Source organism: Gadus morhua, chromosome 11 (assembly GCF_902167405.1).
Source record: "Gadus morhua chromosome 11, gadMor3.0, whole genome shotgun sequence".
NCBI classification, from domain to species: Eukaryota; Metazoa; Chordata; class Actinopteri; order Gadiformes; family Gadidae; genus Gadus; species Gadus morhua.
In genome coordinates, this window is record NC_044058.1 from 28,984,200 (window position 1) to 29,010,832 (window position 26,633).

General features: G+C 47.4%; 3 protein-coding genes and 1 long non-coding RNA gene across 7 annotated transcripts in view; 1 reads left to right on the plus strand and 3 right to left on the minus strand.

The window, feature by feature from the left end:
* Positions 1-6,163, minus strand: part of mxd1 (MAX dimerization protein 1) — a 12,677-nt gene extending 6,514 nt beyond the window's left edge. The window contains exons 1-4 of one of the 2 annotated variants that reach the window (XM_030371579.1): positions 5,480-6,163; positions 5,062-5,262; positions 4,362-4,461; positions 189-218 (exon numbers count right to left, since the gene is read on the minus strand). In XM_030371579.1, coding sequence (XP_030227439.1) covers positions 189-218; positions 4,362-4,461; positions 5,062-5,128 — 197 coding nt within the window. In that variant the 5' untranslated portion in view covers positions 5,129-5,262; positions 5,480-6,163. The remainder of the gene's footprint in view (positions 1-188; positions 219-4,361; positions 4,462-5,061; positions 5,263-5,479) is intronic. The other variant, XM_030371578.1, reaches the window with a different exon arrangement.
* Positions 6,164-6,905: 742 nt separating this feature from the next.
* Positions 6,906-11,601, minus strand: snrnp27 (small nuclear ribonucleoprotein 27 (U4/U6.U5)). Of its 2 annotated transcripts, XM_030371580.1 has the most exons (7): positions 11,352-11,601; positions 10,545-10,671; positions 9,127-9,218; positions 8,049-8,128; positions 7,536-7,600; positions 7,378-7,462; positions 6,906-7,226 (listed from the first exon to the last, which is right to left on the minus strand). In XM_030371580.1, exons 1-7 carry the CDS (start codon positions 11,386-11,388, stop codon positions 7,122-7,124), a joined length of 591 nt encoding a protein of 196 aa, XP_030227440.1. In that variant the 5' UTR covers positions 11,389-11,601; the 3' UTR covers positions 6,906-7,121. The 2 variants fall into 2 exon arrangements, with proteins under 2 accessions (XP_030227440.1, XP_030227441.1); XM_030371581.1 differs by lacking the exon at positions 7,378-7,462 and having other exon boundaries at positions 11,352-11,600.
* Positions 11,602-13,439: 1,838 nt separating this feature from the next.
* LOC115554608 (uncharacterized) lies at positions 13,440-15,250 on the minus strand. Its single transcript, XR_003978625.1, has 2 exons — positions 15,073-15,250; positions 13,440-13,877 (listed from the first exon to the last, which is right to left on the minus strand). It is a non-coding gene; the product is annotated as an uncharacterized LOC115554608 (long non-coding RNA).
* Positions 14,355-22,738, plus strand: slc14a2 (solute carrier family 14 member 2). 2 transcript variants are annotated; one of them, XM_030371393.1, is made up of 10 exons: positions 14,355-14,517; positions 15,066-15,128; positions 16,230-16,437; positions 17,007-17,196; positions 18,639-18,767; positions 19,407-19,599; positions 20,538-20,685; positions 21,352-21,486; positions 21,943-21,992; positions 22,342-22,738. In XM_030371393.1, the coding sequence occupies exons 1-10, from the start codon at positions 14,494-14,496 to the stop codon at positions 22,711-22,713; spliced, it is 1,512 nt and encodes a 503-aa protein (XP_030227253.1). In that variant the 5' UTR covers positions 14,355-14,493; the 3' UTR covers positions 22,714-22,738. The 2 variants fall into 2 exon arrangements, with proteins under 2 accessions (XP_030227253.1, XP_030227252.1); XM_030371392.1 differs by having other exon boundaries at positions 14,368-14,517; positions 16,227-16,437.
* Positions 22,739-26,633: the final 3,895 nt, after the last annotated feature.

The following is a 26,633-nucleotide window of genomic DNA, read 5'->3' on the forward strand; positions in this document are numbered from 1 at the left end:
ATAAATAACAAAAGGCAGCAGGAAACGCGTTGTGTGTGAAGAGGCATGAGCTTCACTGGTCCAGGATCTGTTGGTTCCACGCCCACGGACTCAGAGGGCTTTTACTGTGAAGCTACGGCAGAGGAGTGGCTATATACAGAACCAAAGGAGACACACCACCCACACACACACAAACGGCCTTTACATACCTGTTCTTTTCCATTTCGTTGTGCGTAGACCTGAGGACACAACAGAAACAGAACACGTCATTAGCACAGGAGTCGAAAAAACGGACATTTGTGCATTAAGAAGTTTCTACGAGAGGTTTTCCACTTCCTATGTGCCGTCACTGGTCGGAGTAAAGGTCACGTTACTACAAGACAGACAGATAGACAGACAGACAGACGGACAGGTAGGGAGACAGACAGACAGACAGACAGACGGACAGACGGACAGACGGACAGACGGACAGACAGACAGACAGACAGACGGACAGACGGACAGACAGAAATACAGACACAGACAGACAGGTAGAGAGACAGACAGACAGTCAGGAAGAAGAGAGGGTGTGCTGGTTGAGCCACAGGCTAAAAGGAACAAGCAGGAACTACAGCACAAAGAGACCCCAAAGTCACCAGCATAATCCAGTTCCGCCAGGAGGCACAAGCCCACAACACACACACACACACACACACACACACACACACACACACACACACACACACACACACACACACACACACACACACACACACACACACACACACACACACACACACACACACGTAGAGGTCACATCAGTTATGTGGTGAGAGGCATTCCCTAAACGCAGGTGGCCACCAGCGTTAAGTTCACCTTCCATCCCCATGGGCTTCATCAGTAGAAGGATCATAGGACAGGGTGACAACACCTACAGTTCCAAAGAGCTTCACTCACTGCAGTGTGTGGCGCTTCAAGGTGGGATATATCCGCTCCTAAGTAGTGTTCTCCTCCCTATGAAACCTCCACTTAACATGGTCCTTGAGAGGAAAGGGCCAAGCTGAGCCCAGTGACATGGGCTGGCACTGGCTGGGGGGCAAAGGTCAGACCTTCAGAGGGGGGAGAGAATCTCAGAATCTCAAAAGGTTCCTAGTTCTACCTTGAAGAGCTCTCAGTGTTCAACAACGTGAGCTCACACGAGCACACACACACACACACACACACACACCCTGAAACACACGTTGGTGCAGCGAGACAAGATCTGGGCGCTGTCCGTCTTCACAGGGTGGGGGGGCCCCTCAAAGTACAGAGAGGGGGGGGGGGGGCGGTTTGGGGGAGTGGGGGGAAGGCCTCTGATGACATAACAGGGCTAGCGTGTCGTTGGGACTCCACCCTATTGAAGTGGCGGTGGGTGGAAGCAGGAAGAAAGAGGACCTAAAGTGGCACACGGTTCATACCGCGGTTTGTCCCGTGACGAGGCCTCTGATGTTGATTCACTCTGCCGGCACAGCGTGCAAACCTGTCTTTCCACTGCAACGTTACGGTCGACAGCGCACGCAAATGCATTAGCAGTCCGTGGACTGTCCGCACACGGCACAAACGTTGCATCAGGGAGACTATAAAGTCTGGGGAGGCTAACGGTGCTGGCTGGCTAGGGTATCGGGGAGGCTAACGTTGCTCTCTGTGTGTGTGTGTGTGTCTGTGTTTTTGTGTGTGTGTACGTGTTCTCTACGTGTGTGTGTGTGTGTGTGTGTGTGTGTGTGTGTGTGTGACGGTTTATCCCCCCTGGCCAGCTCGTCTGCTGGCAGTTGGGGAGGGGCTTGGGGGACACACGCCCAAAATAGAACACCTTAGACTCAGGCGAGGGGGGGGGGGGGACCCACCAACGCTGCGGGCCCTGGCGTCCCCTTCCACCCCACGCCGGGGGTCCATGTTGGGAACACTGAATAGGCTGAGGGTCCCTACTTGTGTAGTAGCTAGTGCTGTAGCAGAATGCTGGTTCTAAACGCGGTTCTGGCGCGGTTTAGCCTGGCCCATAATATTCTGGGATTAGCAGAGCCGTTTGGCTACGTGGCTATGGAGGCCATCTAGCTCAGAAAACACGGTCATGCATGACCGGTCTCTCTCTCTCTCTCTCTCTCTCTCTCTCTCTCTCTCTCTCTCTCTCTCTCTCTCTCTCTCTCTCTCTCTCTCTCTCTCTCTCTCTCTCTCTCTCTCTCTCTCTCTCTCTCTCTCTCTCTCTCTCTCTCTCTCTCTCTCTCTCTCTCTCTCTCTCTCTCTCTCTCTCTCTCTCTCTCTCTCTCTCTCTCTCTCTCTCTCTCCCCTATAGATGCTATAGAATTCTACCAAGAGTAACTCAATAATAAATAAAAAAAACAGCCATCAGCAAATAAGATGACATTCACCGATGGCAGTGGACAATATTTGTCTGTTGTTTAAATTTTGAAAACACATATTTATCACAAACATAATCTTTGTCGTATGAAAGAAGGTGCTACATTAAAGGTTATTTCATTCATTTGTTGCATCACCCTGGCAGAAATGGGGGAATTGATAAAAAACCAATAACACAACATTTGTGTCGGTATCAGCGCACAATTTCCCAATCAGTGCATCGCTACTGTAGAGCATTCAGCGTGTGAGTCTGCACTGTGGGGGGAGGGTTGGCGTCCAACCCGGGTGGAGGAGCTGGTGCAAGCTTCTGTCTACTGAGAGAGGAGGAGGAGGAGGTGGAGGGGAGGAGGTGGGACACAAGGAGGGAGAGGGGGAGGATGTGTAGAAAGAGGGGGAGGAGGAGGTGAGAGTGCAGGGATGGAAAGATAGATGAATGGAGAGGAGATAATAAGGAGGGAAAAGAGAGCAAGAGAGCTAGCGAGAGCAAAGGGGGATGGGGAAGCCTATAGTATTGACACACATACACACACACACACACACACATGCACACACTACACACACTACACACCCAACCCCCTCTACTTATACATCACAGCATGAGGAACAACCGGAATATGTAGGGCTGGCCCTACTTGCGCTAGAATGCAAACACAAACATACACACACATGAACATACAGGGACTTCAAACAGGGTTCTGAATGACCTACATTCAGAGGGGCTGAGCAGAGTAGAAACAGAATGCTTGTTCAGTAATGACAAGCCTTTTCAGGCCCGAGAGCCACCCTGCTCGTGAGCAGATAGGATATTGTTCCTGACTGCTTGTTATGATCGTGGGGCAGCACGAAAGCCATTAGCCTCAGCAAGAACCACACGCTGCATCTGGGAGACCTAACCAATGTCCCTGCATGGCACTGTCTCCACAATCTCACAACCTTCCTAGTTGCTTGATATTACCAAACACTGCACATGAATAACGCACGGACACACACACACACACTCACAATGAGGAAGCTTGAGAAAACGTTTATTAAACTCTGCATTTTCATTTCCGTTTCTGCGATTTCGTCAACATGTTGGGTAGGCAAAACCTGACCCAAACACACACACACAAGCGCGCGCACACACACACACACACACACACACACACACACACACACACACACACACACACACACACACACACACACACACACACACACACACACACACACACACACACACACACAGGTAAACAGACTGCAGCCTCCCTAATCCACAGCTTCTCAGAGCGCCTACCGATGAGCCCCCTACGTTCCCCCGCTCCACGCTCGACGGCGGTGCCGGCCCCCCAGGGCAGCGGCCAGCAGGACGAGGGCGTTCAGGGGGAGGCGTCCTGCTCAGGGACACCTCCACACCCTCAGCCGGGAGGAGCCGGGGATCCAGCCAGGTAATCAGCTCTACCTGCTGAGCCCCTGCAGCCCATTAGGCCTTCTGCAGCGTCACAAATGGGTTGCTAAGCCTTTGGCTCGGTACGGTAACGCAGTGCTCAAGAGCTGTGACCCAAATCGGAACATCGCCGTCTGCGTTAGCCTGTTAGGGCCGCCGCCCAGCATGCTAACCCTTCAACAACATGGTTAACCCTTCAACAACATGGTTAACCCTTCAACAACATGGTCAACCCCTCCAGGGGAGAGACAAGGATGACAAGGCAGGTGATTCTGTGTGCATGATGACAACGCTCAACGCAACCATCAGTCAAAAAGAAAAAAACTGGTAAAGAACTGGTTAAGGGACTGACGAGACAAGCGGCCTATCTGTGTGCATGTTCTCTAAAGCGTAACGACTGCTTTGCGTTTGAGATCTCTGCAATCAGCCGCCAACAGCTCCAGCTTGCATGCATTCTAAATAATTCTCTGACTTATTAACGGACCGCCTTTAGCCCGGGCTGGGGTAAAAGACATGCTGGCAGCGAGCAGGCAAAGGGTGGCAACACTGCAGCAGCAGTAGCTGTATGATGGGGAGGGTGTACCTGCTACTTGTGTTCTTCTTGCTCTTGCTCTTGCGTTTGAGGTTGTCCCTCTCTTTACTGCTGGTGAAGGGCAGCAGCGAGGCGTAGCCATGCTCCGCTTCTGGGAACACATCAACAACAACAACACGTCAACAACACAACACACAACATGTGGAGCCAATGCTGTTGCTCTGTGAGAACATCCCTCTTATGAGGGAGTCAAATCCATCATAAAATCCCACAAAACTGGAACCGGGCTAAGCAACAGTATTTGTAGCGGTGTGTTGCGATGTTCACAACACGCATTACATGCAACAGGCGGTTTCCTTCGTATTCAAATTATTCACATGCTGTATTTTCCTTTTTTCCCCGCTGGTTCGGACAATGATGTCATCCTGAACTGAGGTAAACCCCGCTAGCCAAACCAAAACACCAGCAGGGGGGGGGTCGCTTTGCGCTGCATGATCAAGCCGACATAAAAACACAAATTGCATGCACGCTTTACTTTATCCAGCTGTTGTGTCTATTATATTAATCGCGTTCATGTTTGTCCCTGCATGTGCATGCAACTGACATGTAAAAAAAAGAAAAGAAAAAAGATCGACCCTGTGCATTTATTCTGAAACACTACGGCCGATGACTCCGATGTTTTGGGGGGAAACACATACCGTGCTAATGCAATAAAAGAAGCAACATCTGCTTACATTGTCAGATTGTTTACCTCTTTCCCTGCGGTCAAGGTACTCGGCTGCTTCGATCAACATCTGCACCATTCCGAACGACGCCATTTTCAACAATAACACCGATATTAAAACAATCCGAGGCAGGACTCAGTGCTTCACGACCCGCTGCCTGGCTGCTTCTGTTCGGCCTGAGGTCCGAGGGTCCGAGTGCTGCACGACCCGGTGCTGAGACAGAGCTGCTGGGACAAGCGACACCACCGTGGGGTTAGAGTCGAGCGGACGGAATACTTTATACACTAACAAGAATGAGGGAAGAAAACATTAGTTAGCAGAAGAATCGTCCAGCTTATTTAAACACCTTGGGGACGAAGCACTATATTTAGATAGAGAAAAACTACGGGGGACTACATCAGTTTGCAGATCAAACCGGATAACACACGGTGTGTATTTACTAACATGGGTGCTGAGAGGGGCTGGACCGCCGCGGTGACAGCTGACAGCCGTCGGCAGGTTACGGTAGTTCTTCGGTAGATTAAGGTAGTTCTTCGGTGGGTAACGGTAGTTCTTTGGTTGGTTAGGGTCGTTTTGGGGTAGATTACGGTAGTTCTTCGGTCGGTTACGGTTGTTCTTCGTCGGGTGACGGTAGTTCTTCGGTAGGTTACGATCGCTCCTCGGTGGTTTACGGTAGATCGGTTAATCAATTCGTTATTGAAAATAAGTTGTTTGTTGACTCCTTTATATAAGGACAAAATCTACATTCGCTTGCGAATAAGTTACAGAATAAACGACCTACGAGTCTTTATCTATTCCGTTCTTGACCTTACGCCGCGACAAATAAAGCGGCACGAATTATCGTTAGTTCAACGCTGCTCGCAAAAGCTTCTCAAGTGGGAAAACCGGGTAAACGAAGAGCTAGTTGCGGTGAAAGTTCCAGCGCAGAGGAGGTCCTGGGTCCTGGAGGTACCTGCGGGTTTAACGTGTCAGGCTGGAGTAACGGTTCGCGGCTGACATCAGGGAGCCCCGTGTGTGTGTGTGTGTGCGCGTGTTTATGAAACCGCTTCAAAACAGGGGCTTGTTGATCTCAGCGACAGCTCGAGCGCTGTGGTTGCCACACAGCGCATGTATGCCGCCACCTGATTGGCTCCTGGAACTACTAAACCGCCGTCTGATTGAACATAGCCTGTGTCCTTCTAACTAAGAAGCTCGGCCCCTCTTTTGCAACTGGGTGTCGTAGTCGGCCATTTTGGCTCTAGTTGCCGTTCGTATGCTTCGTTAACGCCAACCGTCGACGAGCCACAATGTCGCCGGTTGCACCGTTACGTGTAGGCGCTCTACGATTGGGAGCTTTCAGCCAATAGCGGTTTGGATACACGGTCCATGAGGATGACAGCGTCACGCCCCTCTACCATGCTGGTTCGCGGTGTATCGCGTCGATTGGTTTTATGCTCTTGTTGTTTGTACTCCGCCGAGGAAGCAGATTGGTCAGTCACATGCCGCGTTGTGATTGGTGCATTATTTTCCTCCAGTAATATCCTACATGCATAGCAGACATAATGGCGCTAGCGTCGAAATGGTCAAATATGTTGGGATCGCAGTGATATTCCTGTAACTAAAGGGGATAGACAGGGTTGTTTCTAATCATTTACGGGTGCAGTAATAGTAATTCGATTACAAATATTGAGGTGCTCTGGGTTCAATGATCACTGATTATTTGCCCCGTACAAATAAAACCTAAACTTTCTAGTCATTCGTTTTAGCAAGCACCGTAATTTACTGAATCAACCAAATGTTTCGATTTTTTCCTGCTTGCAAATTGGATTTTTGCTAACGGATCACAGCTTTGATAAAGCCATTAATCTGTATATTGATTAAATGCACAATGCATCATTATTGTTGTTTAATGTTTTATTGTTTCATATGAAAACTACATGGATGCAGACATCTCTTCCCCAGCTTACCCTCTCTGCCTCAATCTGTCAAAAAATGCAATGTCATAGTTTCATTAATTGGTAAAAATATTTACAGAATATTTCCCCTCACAATACAAGTCTGGATAAAAAAAAATCAAAAAAAAAAAAGGACTACTTCTCACACAAGATCAAAATGAAAAAACGAGCGTTGATATACGAGCATCTTCACAAACTGCCCTCAAGCGATGAAGTCCAGCGGTCTGTTGAAGCCACCTTTCCTGTTCATATACTGCCTGTGGATAGAAAAAACATTACATCATGTTACCCTTGCAACACCAGAACATTACATCATCGCCCACCAATCGGAGCGCCCACTTCACTGCATAGAAACACCTGCGTAGGTGATTGGTCAGAACAACGGGGGCAGAGGATGGAGAGGCTCACCGACGGAAGAGGCCGAATAAGTTCACCTAATCGTCTGATAGAATCCATCACAAACTTTATCCGAGACGTGGAACCAGATCTCAGCCTTTAATCAAATGAAATATCTTTTAAGTTAAACCTTTGTTGTTGGGTACCAGAGGTGCTGAGGATGCCCATACCTGTATTTTCTCTTCTGGGAAACATTTGTAGCATGTGCATTCACCGAGCCTTTGGTTTTCTTTCCCTGCATGGATACAAAACGAATGATTAACGATCGATAAACTACCACAAGCGTAGACACTAAAGCCATGATGTATTTTGTATATATATATATATATATATATATATATATATATATATATATATATATTTGTTTCTTTTGCTCTGCCAAAATGCGACGGTAAAACAACTACACAACCCCAAGTGTAGGAGAGCCTTATAGAACAGATGATTTTCTCAAGAGAACAAACATAAACATAAGAATAGTAATAATATAAATAGTAGGAAGAGTAAAGAAAAAATATCCGGCATTTCAGGCTCTATAGGAAAGCCAATATGTTTGCTATGCACTCCTATTAAAAAACTTCAGCTGCAAATGATGACTAATGCGATCTCATGCATGCTGGCATTGTGAGACCAACTGTGGCCAACGGCTCCACCATGTGGTCAAACAACCACAGTGCACAGCAGACCTTGGTGGTGTCAAAGGAGCCAAATCCCATCGTCTTCATCATTTCGATCTCTTCTTCGGTTTTGTCTTTCATGTCTTCAGCTGGGGGAGACAAACAAGGGGTGTCTTCAGTCAATCCTTGCAGTTCTAACGGTTTTAAACTGGAGATCTACCGTGATGAACGGCAGACTCATGTGACCTCTAGTATGGGGGATAAGACTCGTCCAAAGGGACCTCCACAGGGAACTCTGACGCACGTCACTAAGGAGGGGGGCGGAGGCGGGGCATCTGGATCAAGGATGTCCTCAGGGGGAAATCAAACGCAGGATCCGACTAGGAGTCACAGAGTTCACCTGGACTCTGCATAGCCTCCCTCCCCCCCCTTAAGCACTCAATGTATGTTGTCCCCATTTGTTTTCAATTAATCTCGTTTTTGTTTTATTCTGTTGTTTCTTGAATAATTATAAATATATATATATCTTTCAATTTTATTTTAAAGCCCTTTGAATTGCCACTGTGTCCGATACTCTATACAAATAAATTTGAATTTGTACGTCCTGGCACTTTATTTACGCATTTATTGTATGTTGTACGTCCTTGCACTTAAAAAAAATACTTAGCATTGTGTAGCATCTTACCCGAGCTATCTTTGTTGTAAAAGGGGAATGGGTTAACCTTGTGATTGTTAGGGCTTGGGACTTGTTTTTATGAACATTCTTACTGGTCCGACAGGGATGTATTTTTTTCTCCTTCTGAAAAATGAGCTTCTGATAAACGCCCTAAATGTAAATTACAATTACGGCATTTGGCAGACGTTTTTATCCAAAGCAACTCACATCGGTTAATACACACATTGACACACCGACGGCAGAGTCAACCATGCAAGGCGACAGCCAGCCCGTCAGGAGCAGTTAGGGTTAAGTGTCTTGCTCAGGGACACATCAACACTCAGCTAGGAGGAGCTGGGGATCCAACTAGCAACCTTCGGTCACAAGACAACTCCTCTACCTCCTGAGCTAAGCCGACTCATAAATGAGTCTGAATTCTAAACAAACTGACCAAAATCCATATGCATTGTGGCATCAATACCAAAAGGCTACCTGAGATCTCAATGGGCTTCACCTCCTTCTCCTTGGCCTCCTTCAGCCTGGAGGGGGAGTCAGACTCGGACCGGGCGCGCCGCGGGGGAGACCTGGGCGGGGGACACACAGACGGCAGGGTGAGTGGGGGCTAGCCCTGCTGCACCACTCTCTCTAACGCGTAGTACCATCGTACCAACACTAGTATGGAGCGCTGTACTCAACCAGAGACCATCTGGGTCTACTGGAACCCAACCGAGTCCTCATCGATTGGTCAATAAAGGTCTGCATGTCATCTCCAGATGAGTCAATAATAATAATTGAGACGATTTATTTATGTAGCGCTTTTTGGGAGGTCACTCAAAGACACTTTACATAAAGACACTAACTCTACCTGGTATCTAAACATCACGCGAGATGCGGGTTTCTGACCCACACTTGGTCCGAGTCCAACTGGATACACCAGTCAACCAGCAGGGGTCAGCCATGAGCACAGGGCTGGAACAGGCGCTGGGGTCAGGTCAGATTGACACGACTTGGCCACCGTGAAGGAATGGTTCAACAAGGGAAAAGTATGGATCTGACCAATGCCTGGAACACGATCAGTCCACCATCATAGTTTACATGTGATTCAGATTTATGGAATATAAACAGCATCTATTTACACCGGTAAATAGAGATCTATAAAATTGTATAATAATATTGTAAAATTTTAAATAAGCTGACTAACCGTGTCAGTCTTTGAATTAGGGTCTGTATTTTGACAGGAACAATAAAGTGCTCTGGATCTTTCGTAAAAAGGAGTTTTGAAATGTGTGTGACTCCCTCAGACAAACATCCTATTGGTCACCCAGGAAAGCCAAACGCCCTGAATAACCTCATGCCCTCAGACTCATTCTCATTGGAAAGGTTTCGTGTAAAGGGTTAGGTATTGGATTACCAGTTCTTCGGCACACTCAAGTACGATTCATATATAAGATCGTTTATTTTGTTATTTCGATCTTGAATGTCTACATTTGCATTACTTCTATGATTCCGTGTGTCAATTCCGTATGTCAGATCTGTATCTGCGAGTGGATCCGATCATTCGTTAAGTTCTTGTTTTTGCGCACGCTCATCACTTTATAGAGACCTTTTTACTATGTTTAAATGCGTGTACTAAAGTAGATCCTAAAGAAACATTGTTCCTTCATGTTCAAAAGCCTTAATATGCTGATGATTATGAAAATGAGAATGTTGGCTATGTCTTGTGCTGTGTATCCTTGTCTGCCTTAAACAAATTTTAACTAGAACCCGTAGTCACTGTGTTACCAATTATCATCCATTCTACTACCATTTGTAGCGTTTATCTATCCGACTCTGAAAGATTCGTTTGTTTGAACGAACGGTTTCCGAAGACCCGATTCCGAAAAAAAAAGATCCGAACTTCGTGCAGCTACCTGGACCGCCGCCTGTGGGTGGAGCGCGAGCGGCTCCTCCTCCGGTCTCTGTCACGGGAGCGGGAACGCTCCCTCTCTCTCCGCTTCCTCTCGCGATCTCTTGAAGCTGAGCGAGATCGGCGTCTCTCTACGGAAAGGCAGAGGGAAATTTTACGAACAAAAACAAAAATGCTGAGTCCTACACACAATAATATAAACCAAAATAGGTACTGTAGACGCTTGAAAAACACTAAATAACTTAAAAGACTGACAAGGACAATAAACTACAAGTTTTCATACACTACTAACATGTCATGTATAATTAAACAATGTTGCCGAGCCAAGAACATGAAAGTCTTGCAATAAAGACAAGCTAAATTACAATATATGCATGTTAACAGGCTCTTCTGCTCTTCTTAACACCACTGGACTCTCCTAAAGCAGGGGACGGAGCAAATAAAAGAATAAACCAAGCAACATATTGTTTGTGATGAACACACGATTTATCAAAACCAGACAAATAATACACCTAGTTGATACCTTGATGCCATAAAATACACGATGCAGAATAGAGTAAATAACACCACAGTATCAATATTATGACGGATAACACAATTTAATAACCGTTTTTTAATGTAACGTTTTAAAATACACAACAATTTTTACTTTAGCAAGCTGGCATCGCCATATAGGTTTTTAAAGTTTTTAATCCAGATATGTAACGCAGTAGAGCGTGCTAGATCCAATGCCCAATCTTGCAACACTGCCTAGAACCGCGGTCGACCGACGCGCCGTGGGGCTCCTATGGGCCACTAAGGACCACCGTACCTCGGCGGGCCGGACTGCGGCTTCTGCTCCTCCCCATGGGGCCTGGACGGTGTGGATCGGGCCGAGAAACTGAGGAAAGAACGGTTATTTCAGCAGATTTAGGCGTGTACGAGGACAAGACGCAGCAGCCGATGCTTAGTCCCCTGCTCTCCGGAAGATAACACCAGCGTTTCCGGTGATGAAACGGACGAGTGCGCCCCCTAGCGAGAGGGTGGTCCGTCGACAGGGGGGAACGTTTGGCCGAATGAACCTGCGGTATGCAGAAAAGCAATTATAGCCAAGCAGAGCCATAATATGTTGTAGCCTATTATAAAACATCAGTCAGAATTCAACAGCTAATAAAAATATGGGGGGGGGGGTATTTACAAGTAGGTCTAGCTATAATAATTGCTAGGCTACTGAACGAATATTTCTCTCATCTTTGCGTGATTCAGCTATAAGGTCTTCCAATAACTATTTATTGTTATATAAATTATAGGCTAGACTAGAATATCATTTAACATGAAGGATTTGAAATGGTAAAGTGTATTTCAATATTTTCAATATAGCGGTGTCGGAGGCCGCACCACCCATCACATAGTTACACGTTAGCATCATACCAACATACATCCATACATTTACATTTTACATTTACATTTAGGGCATTTAGCAGACGCTTTTATCCAAAGCGACTTACATCAGTTAATACAAACATTGACACACCGACGGCAGAGTCAACCATGCAAGGCGACAGCCACCTCATCAGGAGCAGTTAGGGTTAAGTGCTCTACCTCCTGAGCTAAGCCGACCCCATACCTGCTCGCACCTTTGGACAATAAAGCCTATGACCTTGGAACTCTGACTGGACAACCCTGTGTTCTCAGCGACACCCCCATTCTCAAGCCAGCACATTCCCAAAACCTCCTCTTCAATTATAGGCCTATATACTCTTTACCTATACTAGCCTATGTTTTTTTTTGATTTTGAACTTTTTGTTGGATACGTCTGCTTTAAAGCGTAGACAAAGTCATATTACTCAAATTAGTAAAAAGAGTAATATCATAAGCAGTGTTGGGGATCCGCGTTAGCCTATTCAGAAAATTGTAGGCCTAACTGTATTCCGTTACAGTTACAATTTAAAGGTGGTATTTAGAATACAGATACACTGTTATCATTGGATTACATGACGATAAGTTTATTTGTAGTTTTACACCAACAGCATTTAGTGCGCACTAAACGAGTTTGGTCCTTTGGTTCGGTACGTCGCACCATCAGCCGGCCGAGACCTCCCTGAAGAGGTGGTCTCGGTTCGCTTCCAAATGAAGCCTGGTGCGGTTCGCTTGAGATGTGAAAGCGAACGCAACTCGGTCTGATCCAGTTCTAAAAAGAATAGGCTACGCTTCTTTTAACAGGCACCCTCTCAGCCGCGCGCATTATGGAATATTGTTTGATTGGCGGTAACTCCAACAGCACATTGTCGGACCGTCGGGTGAAAATGAGTCGTGGCTCTGCATGGATCAAAGAGGAGACGGAATGTCTATTGGATAATTGGACAGACACCCAAATAAAACGCATGCTTGACAACACAAATAAAAATGCCAGTGCATTTAACACATTCAGCACCAGCATGAGGGAGAAGGAGTTCGACCGGTCTGCAGACTCTGCAACTGAAACAAATCAATATCAGCATAACGAGTGCAGCCCGCTGGATATCGATGATTATTTACTTTCATAGACGCTTTCCCCCACTTTTTATCTTTACCTCTTTATCCCGCCCAATACCTTTTTGTCGATTCAACGGTCTTTGCTCACATGTGCGTCTCTCTCTCTCTCTCTCTCTCTCTCTCTCTCTCTCTCTCTCTCTCTCTCTCTCTCTCTCTCTCTCTCTCTCTCTCTCTCTCTCTCTCTCTCTCTCTCTCAAGGTGATTTTATAGGCAACACTAAAATGTTAGATGTAAACGCAAATTCTGTACAAAAACAGAATATTGAGTAAAAACAAAACTGAAAAGGGAAAATTGGTCAATTCGTCTGTTGGTCATAAACATGCAGGGGAATTGGGCCTGACACATTCAGCCAGTTGGAACAGAAGAACACACCATAATAGGCTTGTTTAGTAAGCAGGATTTAATGCTGCATTCCTACACTTATAAAATGCAATTCAATGTGGAAGTAATCCAAGGATATTCAGAATACAATCATCAGATTGAGTGATGTAACGGAATTAGGCTACATCTTACATTTCTGGGCATGTATTCTGTATTCTGTAACTGGATACATTTTAAAAGTATTACGTGTTGAGAACATAAGTGTTTAAGTGAGTCTGCTCAAACCGTCCTTCGCGCCACACATTCCTCACAGATCCTCTCTGGACCGTAAAGCGTTCCTCCTCCTTCAGTAGTCCTGTCAGACGGCCCTAGCTCACAGCCACCTGACCACGCGCACTCCTCGGGCATGGAGGTTATAAATACCCCCGCAGGTGAGGTCCGTCCAACGCCCGTGCTCCCGTTGTTGTGATCTGCGCTCCTGTCAGCGTCGACAGCGCCATCTCTGGGGATCGGAGAGCATTGCATAATGTAATGACTTATTGAATTGCAAATTGCAAATTGCATTTCCATTTGAGTTTTGCTACATAAATGCTTCCATACATTTCAGTTGAAGAATGCCTTGTTTTTCTTCAACTGCGCGAGGCCTTCCCTGCTAACCGCGATCCTCTATCCCGTCAGCTGTCCAACTTTAATTATTTTCCCGGCTCCATCTCTTCTGTGACTTAAATACCGTTATTTTATTTTTATATATTCATGTTTAAACAACATATTTGAGTTATTGATTCATTTTAGTTGTATGTCAAAGTGACAGTTTTTTAGGTAGAATAATCTAAAATGTGTTAAACCTTTGGAATAATGGGTGGGATGGTGTTAAAAGAGAGAGGTTACTGATCTAGAAGCGCCTACTGAGCTATGTCGCAGTTATGTCGCTGACATTCCTATATGGGTATGGGCGTAACTAATCAGTTGACAGAAGAGAGGTAGCCTAGTCGTTGTGAGCGGAGATAAGGGAAAGTGAGATGGGATGGAGGAGGAGTTTCCTCCGGCTGTATTAAAACTCGTTGTTCTTGAGGCTCAGGGGTGTCTTTTCAGAAGCAACCTGGAGCAGCCTCATACACATGCCTGGAAACTTCGGAACAGAGGTAAGACCGCTTCCACACCGACATGTATCCTGCTGCCCCAAAATGTGTAGGCCTACACGTTTTGGGACTAGTTATGTGACACAATGTAGGTACTGGTGGATTTAAGTTTAATATTGGTTAAATCTTGCCCTGTTTTTGGAGAAGAAAAGCCTCAACAACGCAGTAACTGTGCAGCTCTTCGTCATTCATAGGTCTATGTACAGATTTTTTATGTAATCTTAATTAATGTCCTTCTCCAAAGTTTCTAAACAAAATATACAAATAAACAAAGCAATAGGAAAGAAACAATGTAAGAAATTGAAAAGAAAAAAATCTCAAGGTCAAAACATTGTGAGGGACAAAATGAGTTGCTGAATAATTATATTGAAAATGTGTTTTTTTAACACAATTTGCTGAACGGTCAAAAAAATAGTACCCCTGTTGCCATGGATATTGCAGTTCGTTTTTTACGGGCAGAAATTTAAGGACTGCTTAATATTCAGAGCACATCCTAACCATTTCGAACTGCTGGACTTCCGTCGATTGTTATATGATATTTGTTTACCCAGGACTCACCAAGAAAGACCAGCTGCTCCCTCCGTTACACCGGACCGCCCTGCTCTGCACTGACCGTAAGTCCTCACTGCGATTTCTGAAGGAGATTTATACTCTGTGCCCCCGAACCGCCCTGTTAGAAAACAAGCGCCCTGCATCGGTCAAAACACGTCCCTAAATAACGTCCGGCGCCCAGAGTTCCAAATCCCTGAGCGGTTCTGCCACATTTCTGTAAAATCCACATTCTCTTAGTTTGGGAGTTAGGTATTTAGGCAAATCACTTGAAATGTGAAATGTTTGAATTTCCAAAGAGGTGAACCAACCCTAAAGACCTTGTTTTTCAAAAGTAGTTACAATTAAAATGTTATGAATTCAATGATGTTTACATTACTTGTAGACACCTACAAATATCTAGGCACAGTATTTGATAACAAGCTTAAATTTCCTACAAATACTGAGGTAATTGTTAAAAAGGGACAACAAAGAGTTCACCTGTTGAGAATGCTGAACTCTTTCAGTGTCTCTACAGTTATTTTGAGAATTTCTTACCAATCTTTCATTGAGTCTTTTAACTTTTTCATTTATATGCTGGACTAACAGTCTGTCAGTGAAGGACATGAATAGTTTAAATAAAATTGTGAAGATCTGCTCTAAGATCACTGGCATCCAGCTCAAGAGCATAAGTTCATTGTGGAACAAACAAGCAGTCCAGAAAGCTAAACGCATTATAAGTCAGCCTGACCATGTCCTTAGTAAAGAATTTAAACTAATGCCTTCAGGGCGGCGCTACTGTTCAATCAGGACAAGAACAATGAGGTATTCCCACTCTTTTATCCCTGCAAACATCAGGTTACTAAATGATGACAAAAGTAAGGAGTAGGCTGAAATTAATTGTGAGTTAAATGTGTGTGTTGGACTGCCTTTGATATATGTTTTTGTCTACCTCCTATTGCTATTTATTGTATTTATTAAGTAATTTATTATGTGAGACTGGAAACTGTGAACGAATTTGCCCATCTTGGGATAAATAAAGTTTTTCTAATCTAATCTAATTTCCACATGCAAAAAATTCAATGGCTTTTAAAACTCTAATTATTGTCGCAGCGATTTGTTCCACAGTTTTGACCCCCTCTCCCCTCCCTCCCCCCCCCCCCCCCCCCCCTGTGCCCTCCCAGCAGGAGCTCCAACCCTTAATGGCCAGCAATGTCGAAGCGCCTCCCGTGGAGAAGACTGCCCCGCCCGTGGAGAACACTGCCCCGCCCAAGGGGGGCGTGGCCAAGGGGGCGCCGTGTTGGAGCGGCGCCCTGAAGAAGATGAGCCCGCGCGTCATCGCGGTGGTCACCTGCTTCACCGGGGACATGAACGCCTTCGCCAAGTGGATGGAAAGTAAGGCGACGCGCGTCAGGGAAAGGGGTGGGGGGGGGAAGGGTTGGGGGGGGGGGGGGGGGGGGGTGTCTCACTTGGAACGGGGGGGCTGCACATGTGCGTTACTGGCAGGAGAGAGGGGCGGTCCTCTGAGCAGGCCTCAGGTGGCGATGTGAGGGTCAGGTGCACATTCATCACATGTTAGGGATCTTGCTGTGTCACCGACACTCACACCCACATTTCTGCTCCCCCTCGCTGTAGTTGTCGTTCTTCTTGTTGTTTTCTTAAGCTCAAGGTAAAGAAAAAAGAAAAAAAGTGCGCTGGGACCGGATGAACTCCTAAATGAACTCTTGACTGTCTTCTCTCTCCTCACTGGTACCTCCCCCTCCCTCCCTCCCTCCCTCCCTCCCTCCCTCCCTCCCTCCCTCCCTTCCCTCCCCTCCTCCCCTCTCCCCTCCCCTCCTTCCATTCCCTCCCCTCCTTCCATTCCCTCCTCCCCTCCTTCCCTTCCCTCCTCCCCTCCCCCCCTCCCTCCCCCCCCTCCCATCCCCTCCCCCTCTCCCCCCCTCCCCTCCCCCCCCCCCCCACAGAGCAGTTCATCCTGCTGCAGCTGCTGGACTGGATCCTGCGCGGTGCCGCCCAGGTCATGTTCGTGAACAACCCCCTGAGCGGCCTCATCATCTTCGGGGGCCTGATCCTGCAGAGCCGCTGGTTGGCCCTCAACGGCTTCGTGGGCACGCTGTTCGCCACGCTGTCGGCCCTGCTGCTGCGGCAGAGCAGGTAGGAGGCCGCCCCCTCACGCACCCTGCCCCTGGGCCCCTCTGAAGGCCTCAGGATGACAGGTCCTGGGCCCCTCTGAAGGCCTCAGGATGACAGGTCCTGGGCCCCTCGGAAGGCCTCAGGATGAAAGGTCCTGGGCCCCTCTGAAGGCCTCAGGATGACAGGTCCTGGGCCCCTCTGAAGGCCTCAGGATGACAGGTCCTGGGCCCCTCTGAAGGCCTCTGAAGGCCTCAGGATGACAGGTCCTGGGCCCCTCTGAAGGCCTCAGGAGGACGTATCCTGTGTCCTTCTGAAGGTCCCTTCTGAAGATGTATCCTGGGTCCTTCTGAAGGCCTCAGGATGACGTATCCTGGGTCCTTCTAAAGGTCTTTGGATGACGTATCCTGGGTCTTTCTGAAGGCCTCTAGATGATGTATCCTGGGTCCTTCTGAAGGTCTTTGGATGATGTATCCTGTGTCCTTCTGAAGGTCTCTAGATGATGTATCCTGGGTCCTTCTGAAGGTCTCTAGATGACGTATCCTGGGTCCTTCTAAAGGTCTTTGGATGACGTATCCTGGGTCTTTCTGAAGGCCTCTAGATGATGTATCCTGGGTCCTTCTGAAGGTCTTTGGATGATGTATCCTGTGTCCTTCTGAAGGTCTCTAGATGATGTATCCTGTGTCCTTCTGAAGGTCTCTAGATGATGTATCCTGGGTCCTTCTGAAGGTCTCTGGATGACGTATCCGGGGCCTTTCTGAGGTCTTTGAATTTGCTATCCTGCTCAGCGGCTTTCTGCGTTTGCATTTCAGGATTCTGCACCAACGCTTGCAGCGCATTCCACGTATGACTTGTTATCAGAGAGATAAATCACACTTCACGCTCTGCCTCATCAAATAGCCGTCAAAACATGTCACAGACGCATGAATCATACACGGAAGTTAGATCAAACGACGATTGCAGATAAACCTTGTTAACACAGATTCTTCGTTGAACGTCGTTAACGCTCTCTCACTGTTGACGATGCTGTACAATATTGACTGACATTCACCCATTCATGCACACGTTCACAAACCGACGGCGGTGTCAACCATGCATGGCGACCACCAGCTCGTTAGGAGTCGTTGGGGTGAGGTGTCTTGCTCAGGGACACCTCGACACTCAAACTAGCAACCTTCCGGTTACCAGTCAACCCGCTCTACCTCCTGAGCCCCATGCAGCCCCCTCGTTAACGCTCTCTCTCCGTTGAACCTCGTTAAGCTCGTTAACGCTGCCTCTCCACTGAACCTCGTTAACCGTCCTCTCCGTCCACGATAAACCTCGTTAACCTCATTAACGCTGACCCTCCATTGAACCTCGTTAACCTCGTTAATGCCGACCCTCCGTTGAACCTCGTTAACCTCGTTAACGCCGACCCTCCGTTGAACGTCGTTAAGCTCGTTAACCTCTCTCTCCGTTGTCTGCAGGGGGGCGATCGCTGCTGGGCTCTACGGCTACAACGGCATCCTGGTGGGGCTGCTGATGGCCGTGTTCTCGGCGGCGGGGGACTGGTACTGGTGGCTGCTGCTGGCCAACGCCTTCATGTCCTCGATGTGGTGAGGGCCCCTTCTGAGTGTGTGTGTGAGAGCGCGCAACGGGCCGCATTTTTCTGTCCGAGCCCGGCCCGCGTCCGACAGAGAAGTATCCGAGCCCGACCCGAGCCTGACAGGCATCCAGATGTACAGTATATGTCCGAGCCCGACACAGTTAAAGTCAGTTTTTTCTCATACTAATGACACGTTTATGTTTTTGTGTATGAAAGCACGCCTTTATTAAACCACTGCAAGGCATTTGGAAACGTTAACAGATGAAGGCGACTAGCGCTTAATGCGCAGAATCATAACCAATTGAAATTCACATTGCCCGCAAAGAAGGCCACGATAACGATAAATTCCACACGTTCACACAGGAGGTTCAGAGTTTCTATAGGACAGGTAGCCTATGAAAATCTAATTAACGAGCTTCCCCAGAGCAGTAAAATTACCCGGGCACCATTTCTAAATATTTGTCCAAACCCGTCGGGTACGGGGTTGCGCTCTGGTGGGGTTTCCATGCTGTGTGTGTGTGTGTGTGTGTGTGTGTGTGTGTGTGTGTGTGTGTGTGTGTGTGTGTGTGTGTGTGTGTGTGTGTGTGTGTGTGTGTGTGGCGTTGGCCCGTTAAGGACGTGGATACCAACGTGGGCCCTCCTCCCTCAGCCCTGTGGTGTCAAGCGCCCTGGCGTCCATCAACAGCCGCTGGGACCTGCCCGTCTTCACGCTGCCCTTCAACATCCTGGTGTGTGTCCACATGGTCGCCACGGGACACTACAACAACTACTTCCCCCAGGTCCTGATCGAGCCACGCACCGAGCTGCCCAACATCACCTGGGCGGAGCTGGACCTGGCCAAGGTCAGTGGAGCCTCCGAGTCCCCTCCTGCCGTGTGTCTCTGACTCTCCCCCTGTGTTTCTCCCTCTGTCTCTCCCTGGGTCTCTCTAGGTCTCTCTGTCTCTTCCTGTGTCTTTCTATCTCTCCCTGTATCTCTCTCGGTGTCTCTCGCTCTCTGTCTCTCTCCTTCTCTTCCTGTCTCTCTGTGTCTCTTGCTCTCTCTGTCCCTCCCTGTATCTCTCTCGTTGTCTCTGTCTCTCTCCGTCTCTTCCTGTCTCTCTGTGTCCCTGTGTCTCTTGCTCTCTCTGTCCCTCCCTGTATCTCTCTCGGTGTCTCTCGCTCACTCTCTCTCTGTCTTTCTGTGTCTCTCTCCCCCTCTCTCTATGTCTCTCCCTGTATCTCTCTCGGTGTCTCTAGCTCACTCCATCGGTGAGATTGGAGACTTGTAACGAGTGGGAGCAAGAAAAGAGCAGAGAAAAGCAAGATTTTGAAAATAAGCCACTCCTTTCAAAGGCTTGTGGTCCAAGGAGCAGAGATTATCACACAGCCTTTCACTCACAGACGTCTGACAGCTGTAGCACTGTTTAAGGAACCACCATGCATCGCTTTATTCTTTATCTTTGGAGGTGCAAGAGAGGACATTCCAGTCAGGACATTCCAAGGCTACTGTTGAAACGTTGATGATGTGATTTAGTGAAGGTCACTCTAGAGACAGACAGAGATCTTTAACCGACAACCTCTTTATCCACGTATGGCTTACGGTACAATTCCGAGAACCAGTTTTAGGTTTTCTATGGCTACAGGGTGATGTGTTCAAAAGTGACAACCAATACGGTGACATGCCACTGATTGATGTTTAAATGATTGCATTGTGTGTGTGTGTGTGTGTGTGTGTGTGTGTGTGTGTGTGTGTGTGTGTGTGTGTGTGTGTGTGTGTGTGTGTGTGTGTGTGTGTGTGCAGCTGTTCAGGTCGGTCCCGGTCGGCGTGGGCCAGGTGTACGGGTGTGACAACCCCTGGACCGGGGGGATGTTCATCCTCTCGCTGTTCCTCTCTTCCCCCATCACGTGTGTCCATGGTGTCCTGGGGTCGGCCATCGGCATGGCCACAGGTACGAGTCTCAGCCCAGAGCCTTCTCCTTCACAGTGTTCAGTATCACGTGTTTACCTAAAGAACACCAACATTCACTAGCATTCAGGATATTCGTAAAAAATGGGCTGGGCAAGTTAACGCGTTAATTACGCGCAAACGCAATCCTGTTTTAACACGATTAATACAAATTGACGCATTATCGCAGATCCTTTTTTTTCTTTCTATGCCTTTAAAGGTTTTGCCCACAGAATGTCAACGTATCAGAAATCATTTTTGTTTTTAGTTCCACTTACTTTACATTAGATTACACTTGCAGTAAGTGACTGCCTGATTACGATTCACAAATCTGTGGCGCTACATAGTTGAAATTAACTAAACTTGTAGTATCTGTTGGTTTACAATTGTACCAATTAGCTGCCTGTTTACAATTCCCAAATCGATGTCGTTTCATATTCAACCCACACTGAGTGAGTCTATAAAACTCCCTCAAGATCACTTGGCCTAGTTTTTGCTCATTAAGTATATTTGGTACGAATGATAATGTGTCATTCCATTTGACAATCTCATTTAACTTAAATTGGAGTGTATTTAAAATATAATTTTAAAAGTGTGATTAATCGCGAGTTAACTCACCATACTATGTGATTAATCGCAATTAAAGAAGATGTGTTGTTGCTGCATGCAGGTCTGGCCCTGGCGGCGCCCTTTGGAGACATCTACTTCGGCCTGTGGGGCTACAACAGCGTGCTGGCCTGCATCGCGATAGGGGGAATGTTCTACGCACTCACCTGGCAGGTGCATCTGCTGGCTCTCACCTGTGGTAGGTAGCACTCAGAATTCAAACTGACATTCAGGGCGTTTAGCAGACGCTTTTATCCAAAGCGACTTAGAATAAGAACATCTTCAGAAAAGTGAGGATGTTCATAGAACCAAGTGCCAATCACTAACAATCACTAGGTTAACCCATTCCCCGTAAACAACAAAGATGGCTAGGATAAGATGCTACACATACAATAAGGGCGTAAGGGAGGGGTGGGGAGTTGAGGGGTAAGGTAGGAGGCTATCCAGACTCCAGGTGAACTCTGAACGAGTGAGTCTTGAGACTTTTGCAAAAGCCGGTGAGCGACATTGCGGTCCTGACGTCGGCAGGGAGCTTGTTCCACTATCACACTCTTTCAAACCTCCCACAACAGCCCCCCCCCAAACCCGCCTCTCTAGCCGTTCTGCGCTCGACACAACCAATGACCTCCTGTGCCTCTGCTCTGTCCCACTCCAGCTTTCTTCTGCGCTTACCTCGGCTCCGCCATCGCCAACATCATGTCCAATGTGAGTAGCGACCGACTCAGGCCTCCGCCGTGCTCACATTTACACTTGCATTTACATTTTACGTTTAGGGGATATAGCAGACGCTTGTATCCAAAGCCACATACAACCAGTCATTCACACATGCACACACCGACGGCGGAGTCGACCACGCACTGCGACAGCCAGCTCGTCAGGTACAGTCATGGGCGAGGCATCTCGCTCACGGACTCCTCAACCCTCCGGGCAGAAGGGGGTCGAACTAGCAACCTTCGGGTTATCAGCCAACGCGCTCTACCTCTTGAGCTACTGCCGCCTCATTTGAATGTTCCTTAAGTCTCCCCGGGGGTCTGACGGTCTCTCCCGTCCGTAGTTCGGCCTTCCCGCCTGCACCTGGCCCTTCTGCCTCTCGGCGCTCACCTTCCTGCTCCTCACCACCGAGTGCGTCCGGATATTCAAGCTGCCCCTGGCCAAGGTGGCCTTTCCGGAGAAGAACCTCTGCTACTACTGGACGCTCCGGCGGGAGGAGGAGGCAGAGAAGGAGGCGCTGAGGAAGGTGGAGGAGTTGGAGAAGGAGGAGGAGGCGCTGAAGGAGGCGGAGGAGAGACCGGACGAGAAGGAGGTCCTCAGGATCCATTTGGAGAACCGGGAGATGGAGGAGAGGAGGGAGGCTGAGGAGAAGTCGATGAACACGGACTCCATCTCCGTGGACATGGTGGGTCCCGGGGTGGTGTACGCTCCGTGAAGGTGGAGCCGGAGGGTGGAGGACACTCAAACGATCATTATGGCTCCTTTATGTACAACGCTTACGGCTCTGCTGACTACTTATGTACATTACTGCACTTTATGAGATTTTGTTATTAAAGTTTTTTTATAATATAATTCCCTTGACTCTGGTGATTCTCTCATCTTCAGAAAGGTCACACTGGAGCTATCTATGTGCCCCCCCTGCTGGCTTCTCTAGTACACAGCAGTAGAACAAAACGGGCGTGTTGGTTATCCAGACCTCTTCGAGTGTCTTAAAGCAGACCTCATGTCATCACAGCCAGTAGAGCAGAGCATGAACCCCTGAGAGGGCTGTTTGATTCCCTGTGTAGCTCAACGGGTAGAGCCAGGCATTAACCCTGCCAGGGTTTGGGGTTTGAGTCCCTGCAGGGTGGGTCTGAGATAGGGAAGCACCGAATATTCGGCCACCGAACATGTTCGGCCGAAAATGGCCCAAAACATAATGTTCGGTTTCGGCCGAAGGAGTAAAAAGGCCGAACATAATACACCCAACATTTTTATTTATTCATTTATTAAAAAAATAATAACAATTCTTGCTATAATGTCAGCTGGGATGTTAGAAAACGTTCAGTATTAAATAAATATTTTGTATCAAATATGTAATTGATTTTTTTTATTGAAAAAAAAGTTTATAAAGGACATTTAATTGTTTGATTTATGCAATGGTGAAAATTTAAAACAAAATGAATGAAAAACAGTAAAAGCCACATTCAGTATTCGGTTTCGGCCTTCGGCCAACTGTTTCAGTATATTCGGTTTCGGTTTCGGCCAGGAACTTTCATTTCGGTGCATCCCTATGACTGAGATGGCATGTGGCACACGATGAGGGGAAGCAAACCCCCTGACCCACAATATGCAAGTGGTTATAGAAGTGGCTATTATAATGGAGAAAGAGGGGCTGAAACTCTTACCCCCCCCCCCCCCCCCCCCTCCCCTGAGGACTTCAGAGGGTGAATCCATTTAGCAGACGCTTTTATCAAAAGCGACTTACAATAAGTACATTAGCCATAAGAAGTGAAACTACAATAGATCGCTGTCGATACAAGATCGTTTATTGTCATACACACAATGGAAACATAGTTTACACTGGGCAATGAAATTCTTAATTTGCAAGTTCCCTTCACACAAAATATAATTAAAATAAAAGTAGATAAATAAACTAAACTATTAAAAATATCTGTACAAAGAGCAGAATTTAGTTAAACAAAAACAGTTAAATATAAGGTGCTGTTTAGCATGTGCAATGTTCGCATACAGCAGAAGGCCCCGAAAGACATTGAAATATAGACGTTTTTGAATACATAAATTGGATGTTGAATATTATTGGTAGATAAGTACATAGTGCAAATGAAGTTCACAGTTGAAAATACATACAGTTCAGTATTGAATATAATGCAAATACAGGGTGTCATCAGTGTTTAAGAGAGTCATTCAGCAGCCTGATGGCCTGTGGATAAAAACTGTTTTGAAGTCTGGTTGTTCTGGCTTTCATGCTCCTGTAGCGTCTGCCAGATGGTAGCAGGGTGAACAGTGTGTGCTGGGGGTGTGTAGTGTCCTTGGTGATGATGTTGTGTGCCCTCTTTGTAACCCGGGTGTTGTAAATGTCTTGAAGTGATGGGAAGGCTGCTCCACAGATGTATTGGGCAGTTTCAATCACTCGTTGGACAGCCTTCCTTTCCTGTACCGTGCAGTTTCCAAACAACACTGTGATGGAGTTGCTCAGGAGGCTCTCCACTGTACACCTGTAGAAGTTGCTGAGGAGTTTGGATGACAGTCCAAATTTCCTCAGCCTTCTTAAGAATTAGCGCCGCTGCTGAGACTTCTTGGCAATGTGCTGGGTGACCAGGAGAGGTCCTCGCTGATGTGTAATGGACTGTGCTGGTCTCTCCTCTTCCTTGGGTCGATAATCAACTCCTTAGTCTTCTCTGTGTTTAAGGAGAGATTATTTGTGGGGCACCAGGACACCAGCTGAGCCACCTCCTCCCTGTAGTCTGTCTCCACCCCACCAGTGATCAGTCCGATGACTGTCGTGTCATCCGCAAACTTGATGATGGTGGTGTTGCGCTGGGTGGAGGCACAGTCGTAGGAGAAGAGGGAGTACAGCAGAGGACTCAGCACACAGCCCTGGGGGGTCCCTGTGCTCACCGTCCTTGTGCCTGATGTCCGGGTACCAACTCTGACTGTCTGGGGTCTGTCCGTGAGGAAGTCCAGAACCCAGCTGCAGAGGGAAGGTGTCAGTCCGAGGATGAGGAGCTTCTCAGCCAGTCTGGTTGGGAGGACCGTGTTGAATGCTGAGCTGTAGTCCATAAACAGCATTCGAACATAAGTGTCCTTGTTCTCCAGATGTGTGAGAGCTGTGTGGATGGCGGTGTTTACTGCGTCGTCAGTGGACCGGTTCCGACGGTACACAAACTGTAGGGGGTCCAGGGTGTCCGGGATGGTCTTTTAATGTGGGACATGATTATCCTCTCAAAACACTTCATCACAATTGAAGTGAGTGCGATGGGATGGTAGTCATTTAGGCAGGTTATGGTGTTTTTCTAAGGGAGGGGCACAATGGTGGTGGTCTTGAAGCAGGTGGGCACAGAAGATTGTGAGAGGGACAGATTGTAAATATCTGTAAGCACCTCAGCCAGCTCCGCTGAACAGACCCTCAGTGCACGGCCCGCGATGTTGTCAGGGCCTACTGCTTTCCGGGGGTTTGTTCTCCTCAGCGCCCTGCACACCTCAGCTGATGTCACCGTGAGTGAAGAGCTCTGTGCTGCCTCTGTTGGTAGAATCCCTCTGTTGGTGTTGAGGTCGTCGAAGCGAGCGTAGGACTCACTCAGCTCATCTGGCAGTGGGCTTTGGCTGGTTGTGACCCCCCTGCTCCGCTGCTGGTAGTCCGCGGTGGTGTAGTATCCCTCCAGCTTCAGTCTATACTGTCTCTTGGCTTCGCTGATGGATCTACGTAGGTCATATCTGGCCTTTTTGTAGCCCTCAGCGTCGCCAGAGGCAAATGCAGTGGAGCGGGCACAGAGCATGGACCGTACATCACAGCTAATCCAGGGGTTTTGGTTAGGGTATGTTTTGCAGCACTTGGTGGGGACAACGTTGTCTATGCATGTGCTGATGTAGCCAGTAACCACTGAAGCGTATTCCTCTAGGCCCACAGTACAGTCCTCTCTCATAGCAGCAGTCTTAAACACATCCCAGTCAGTACTGTCAAAGCAGTCCTGCAGCACAAGATCAGTCTCTTCGTTCCACACTTTAACAGTTTTACTTACTGGGCCTGTAAAGCCCAATTCAGACCAAAGATTCACCTTGCAAAGACTTGCAAAAAGACGGTTTTAGAACGTCGCAGGGGCGGTGTGAACGGGTCGTTGCAAGGAGTTGCCAGAGATTGAACTGTTTTAAGCCGAAATAAATGAAAAACAAATGCTTAAAATATGATACATTACGGGATTCGAACTCGGATTTCGGATTTCATTACGTTGTTCCGTAGACCCACAGAGAAATTCTCCGCCAAAGATTATAAATTCTTCCTGGCAACGGACGATCGCGTCGAATGACGTGAACATTCGCGAACCTTCTATCTAGCGATCCGTTATCTGTATTGTGCTATTTCGTCCTTGACCTGCTTTAAACACTCAGTTAACTTGCTACATTTGATTAAACAATTAAATACAATACAAATATAAAGTAAAAACAAGTGTTATCTGTAATGATATCAACATCAGTTATTAGACCGTCACACGGAGCATGCGCAGTTGGATTGGCGCGCTGCATGTTGATGTCTGTTCCAAGATACATCGTGTGTTTATTAAGGAACCCAACAAAACATTACATTATCTAGCGATCCGTTAACTGTATTATGTTATTTCGTCTTTGGCAACATGA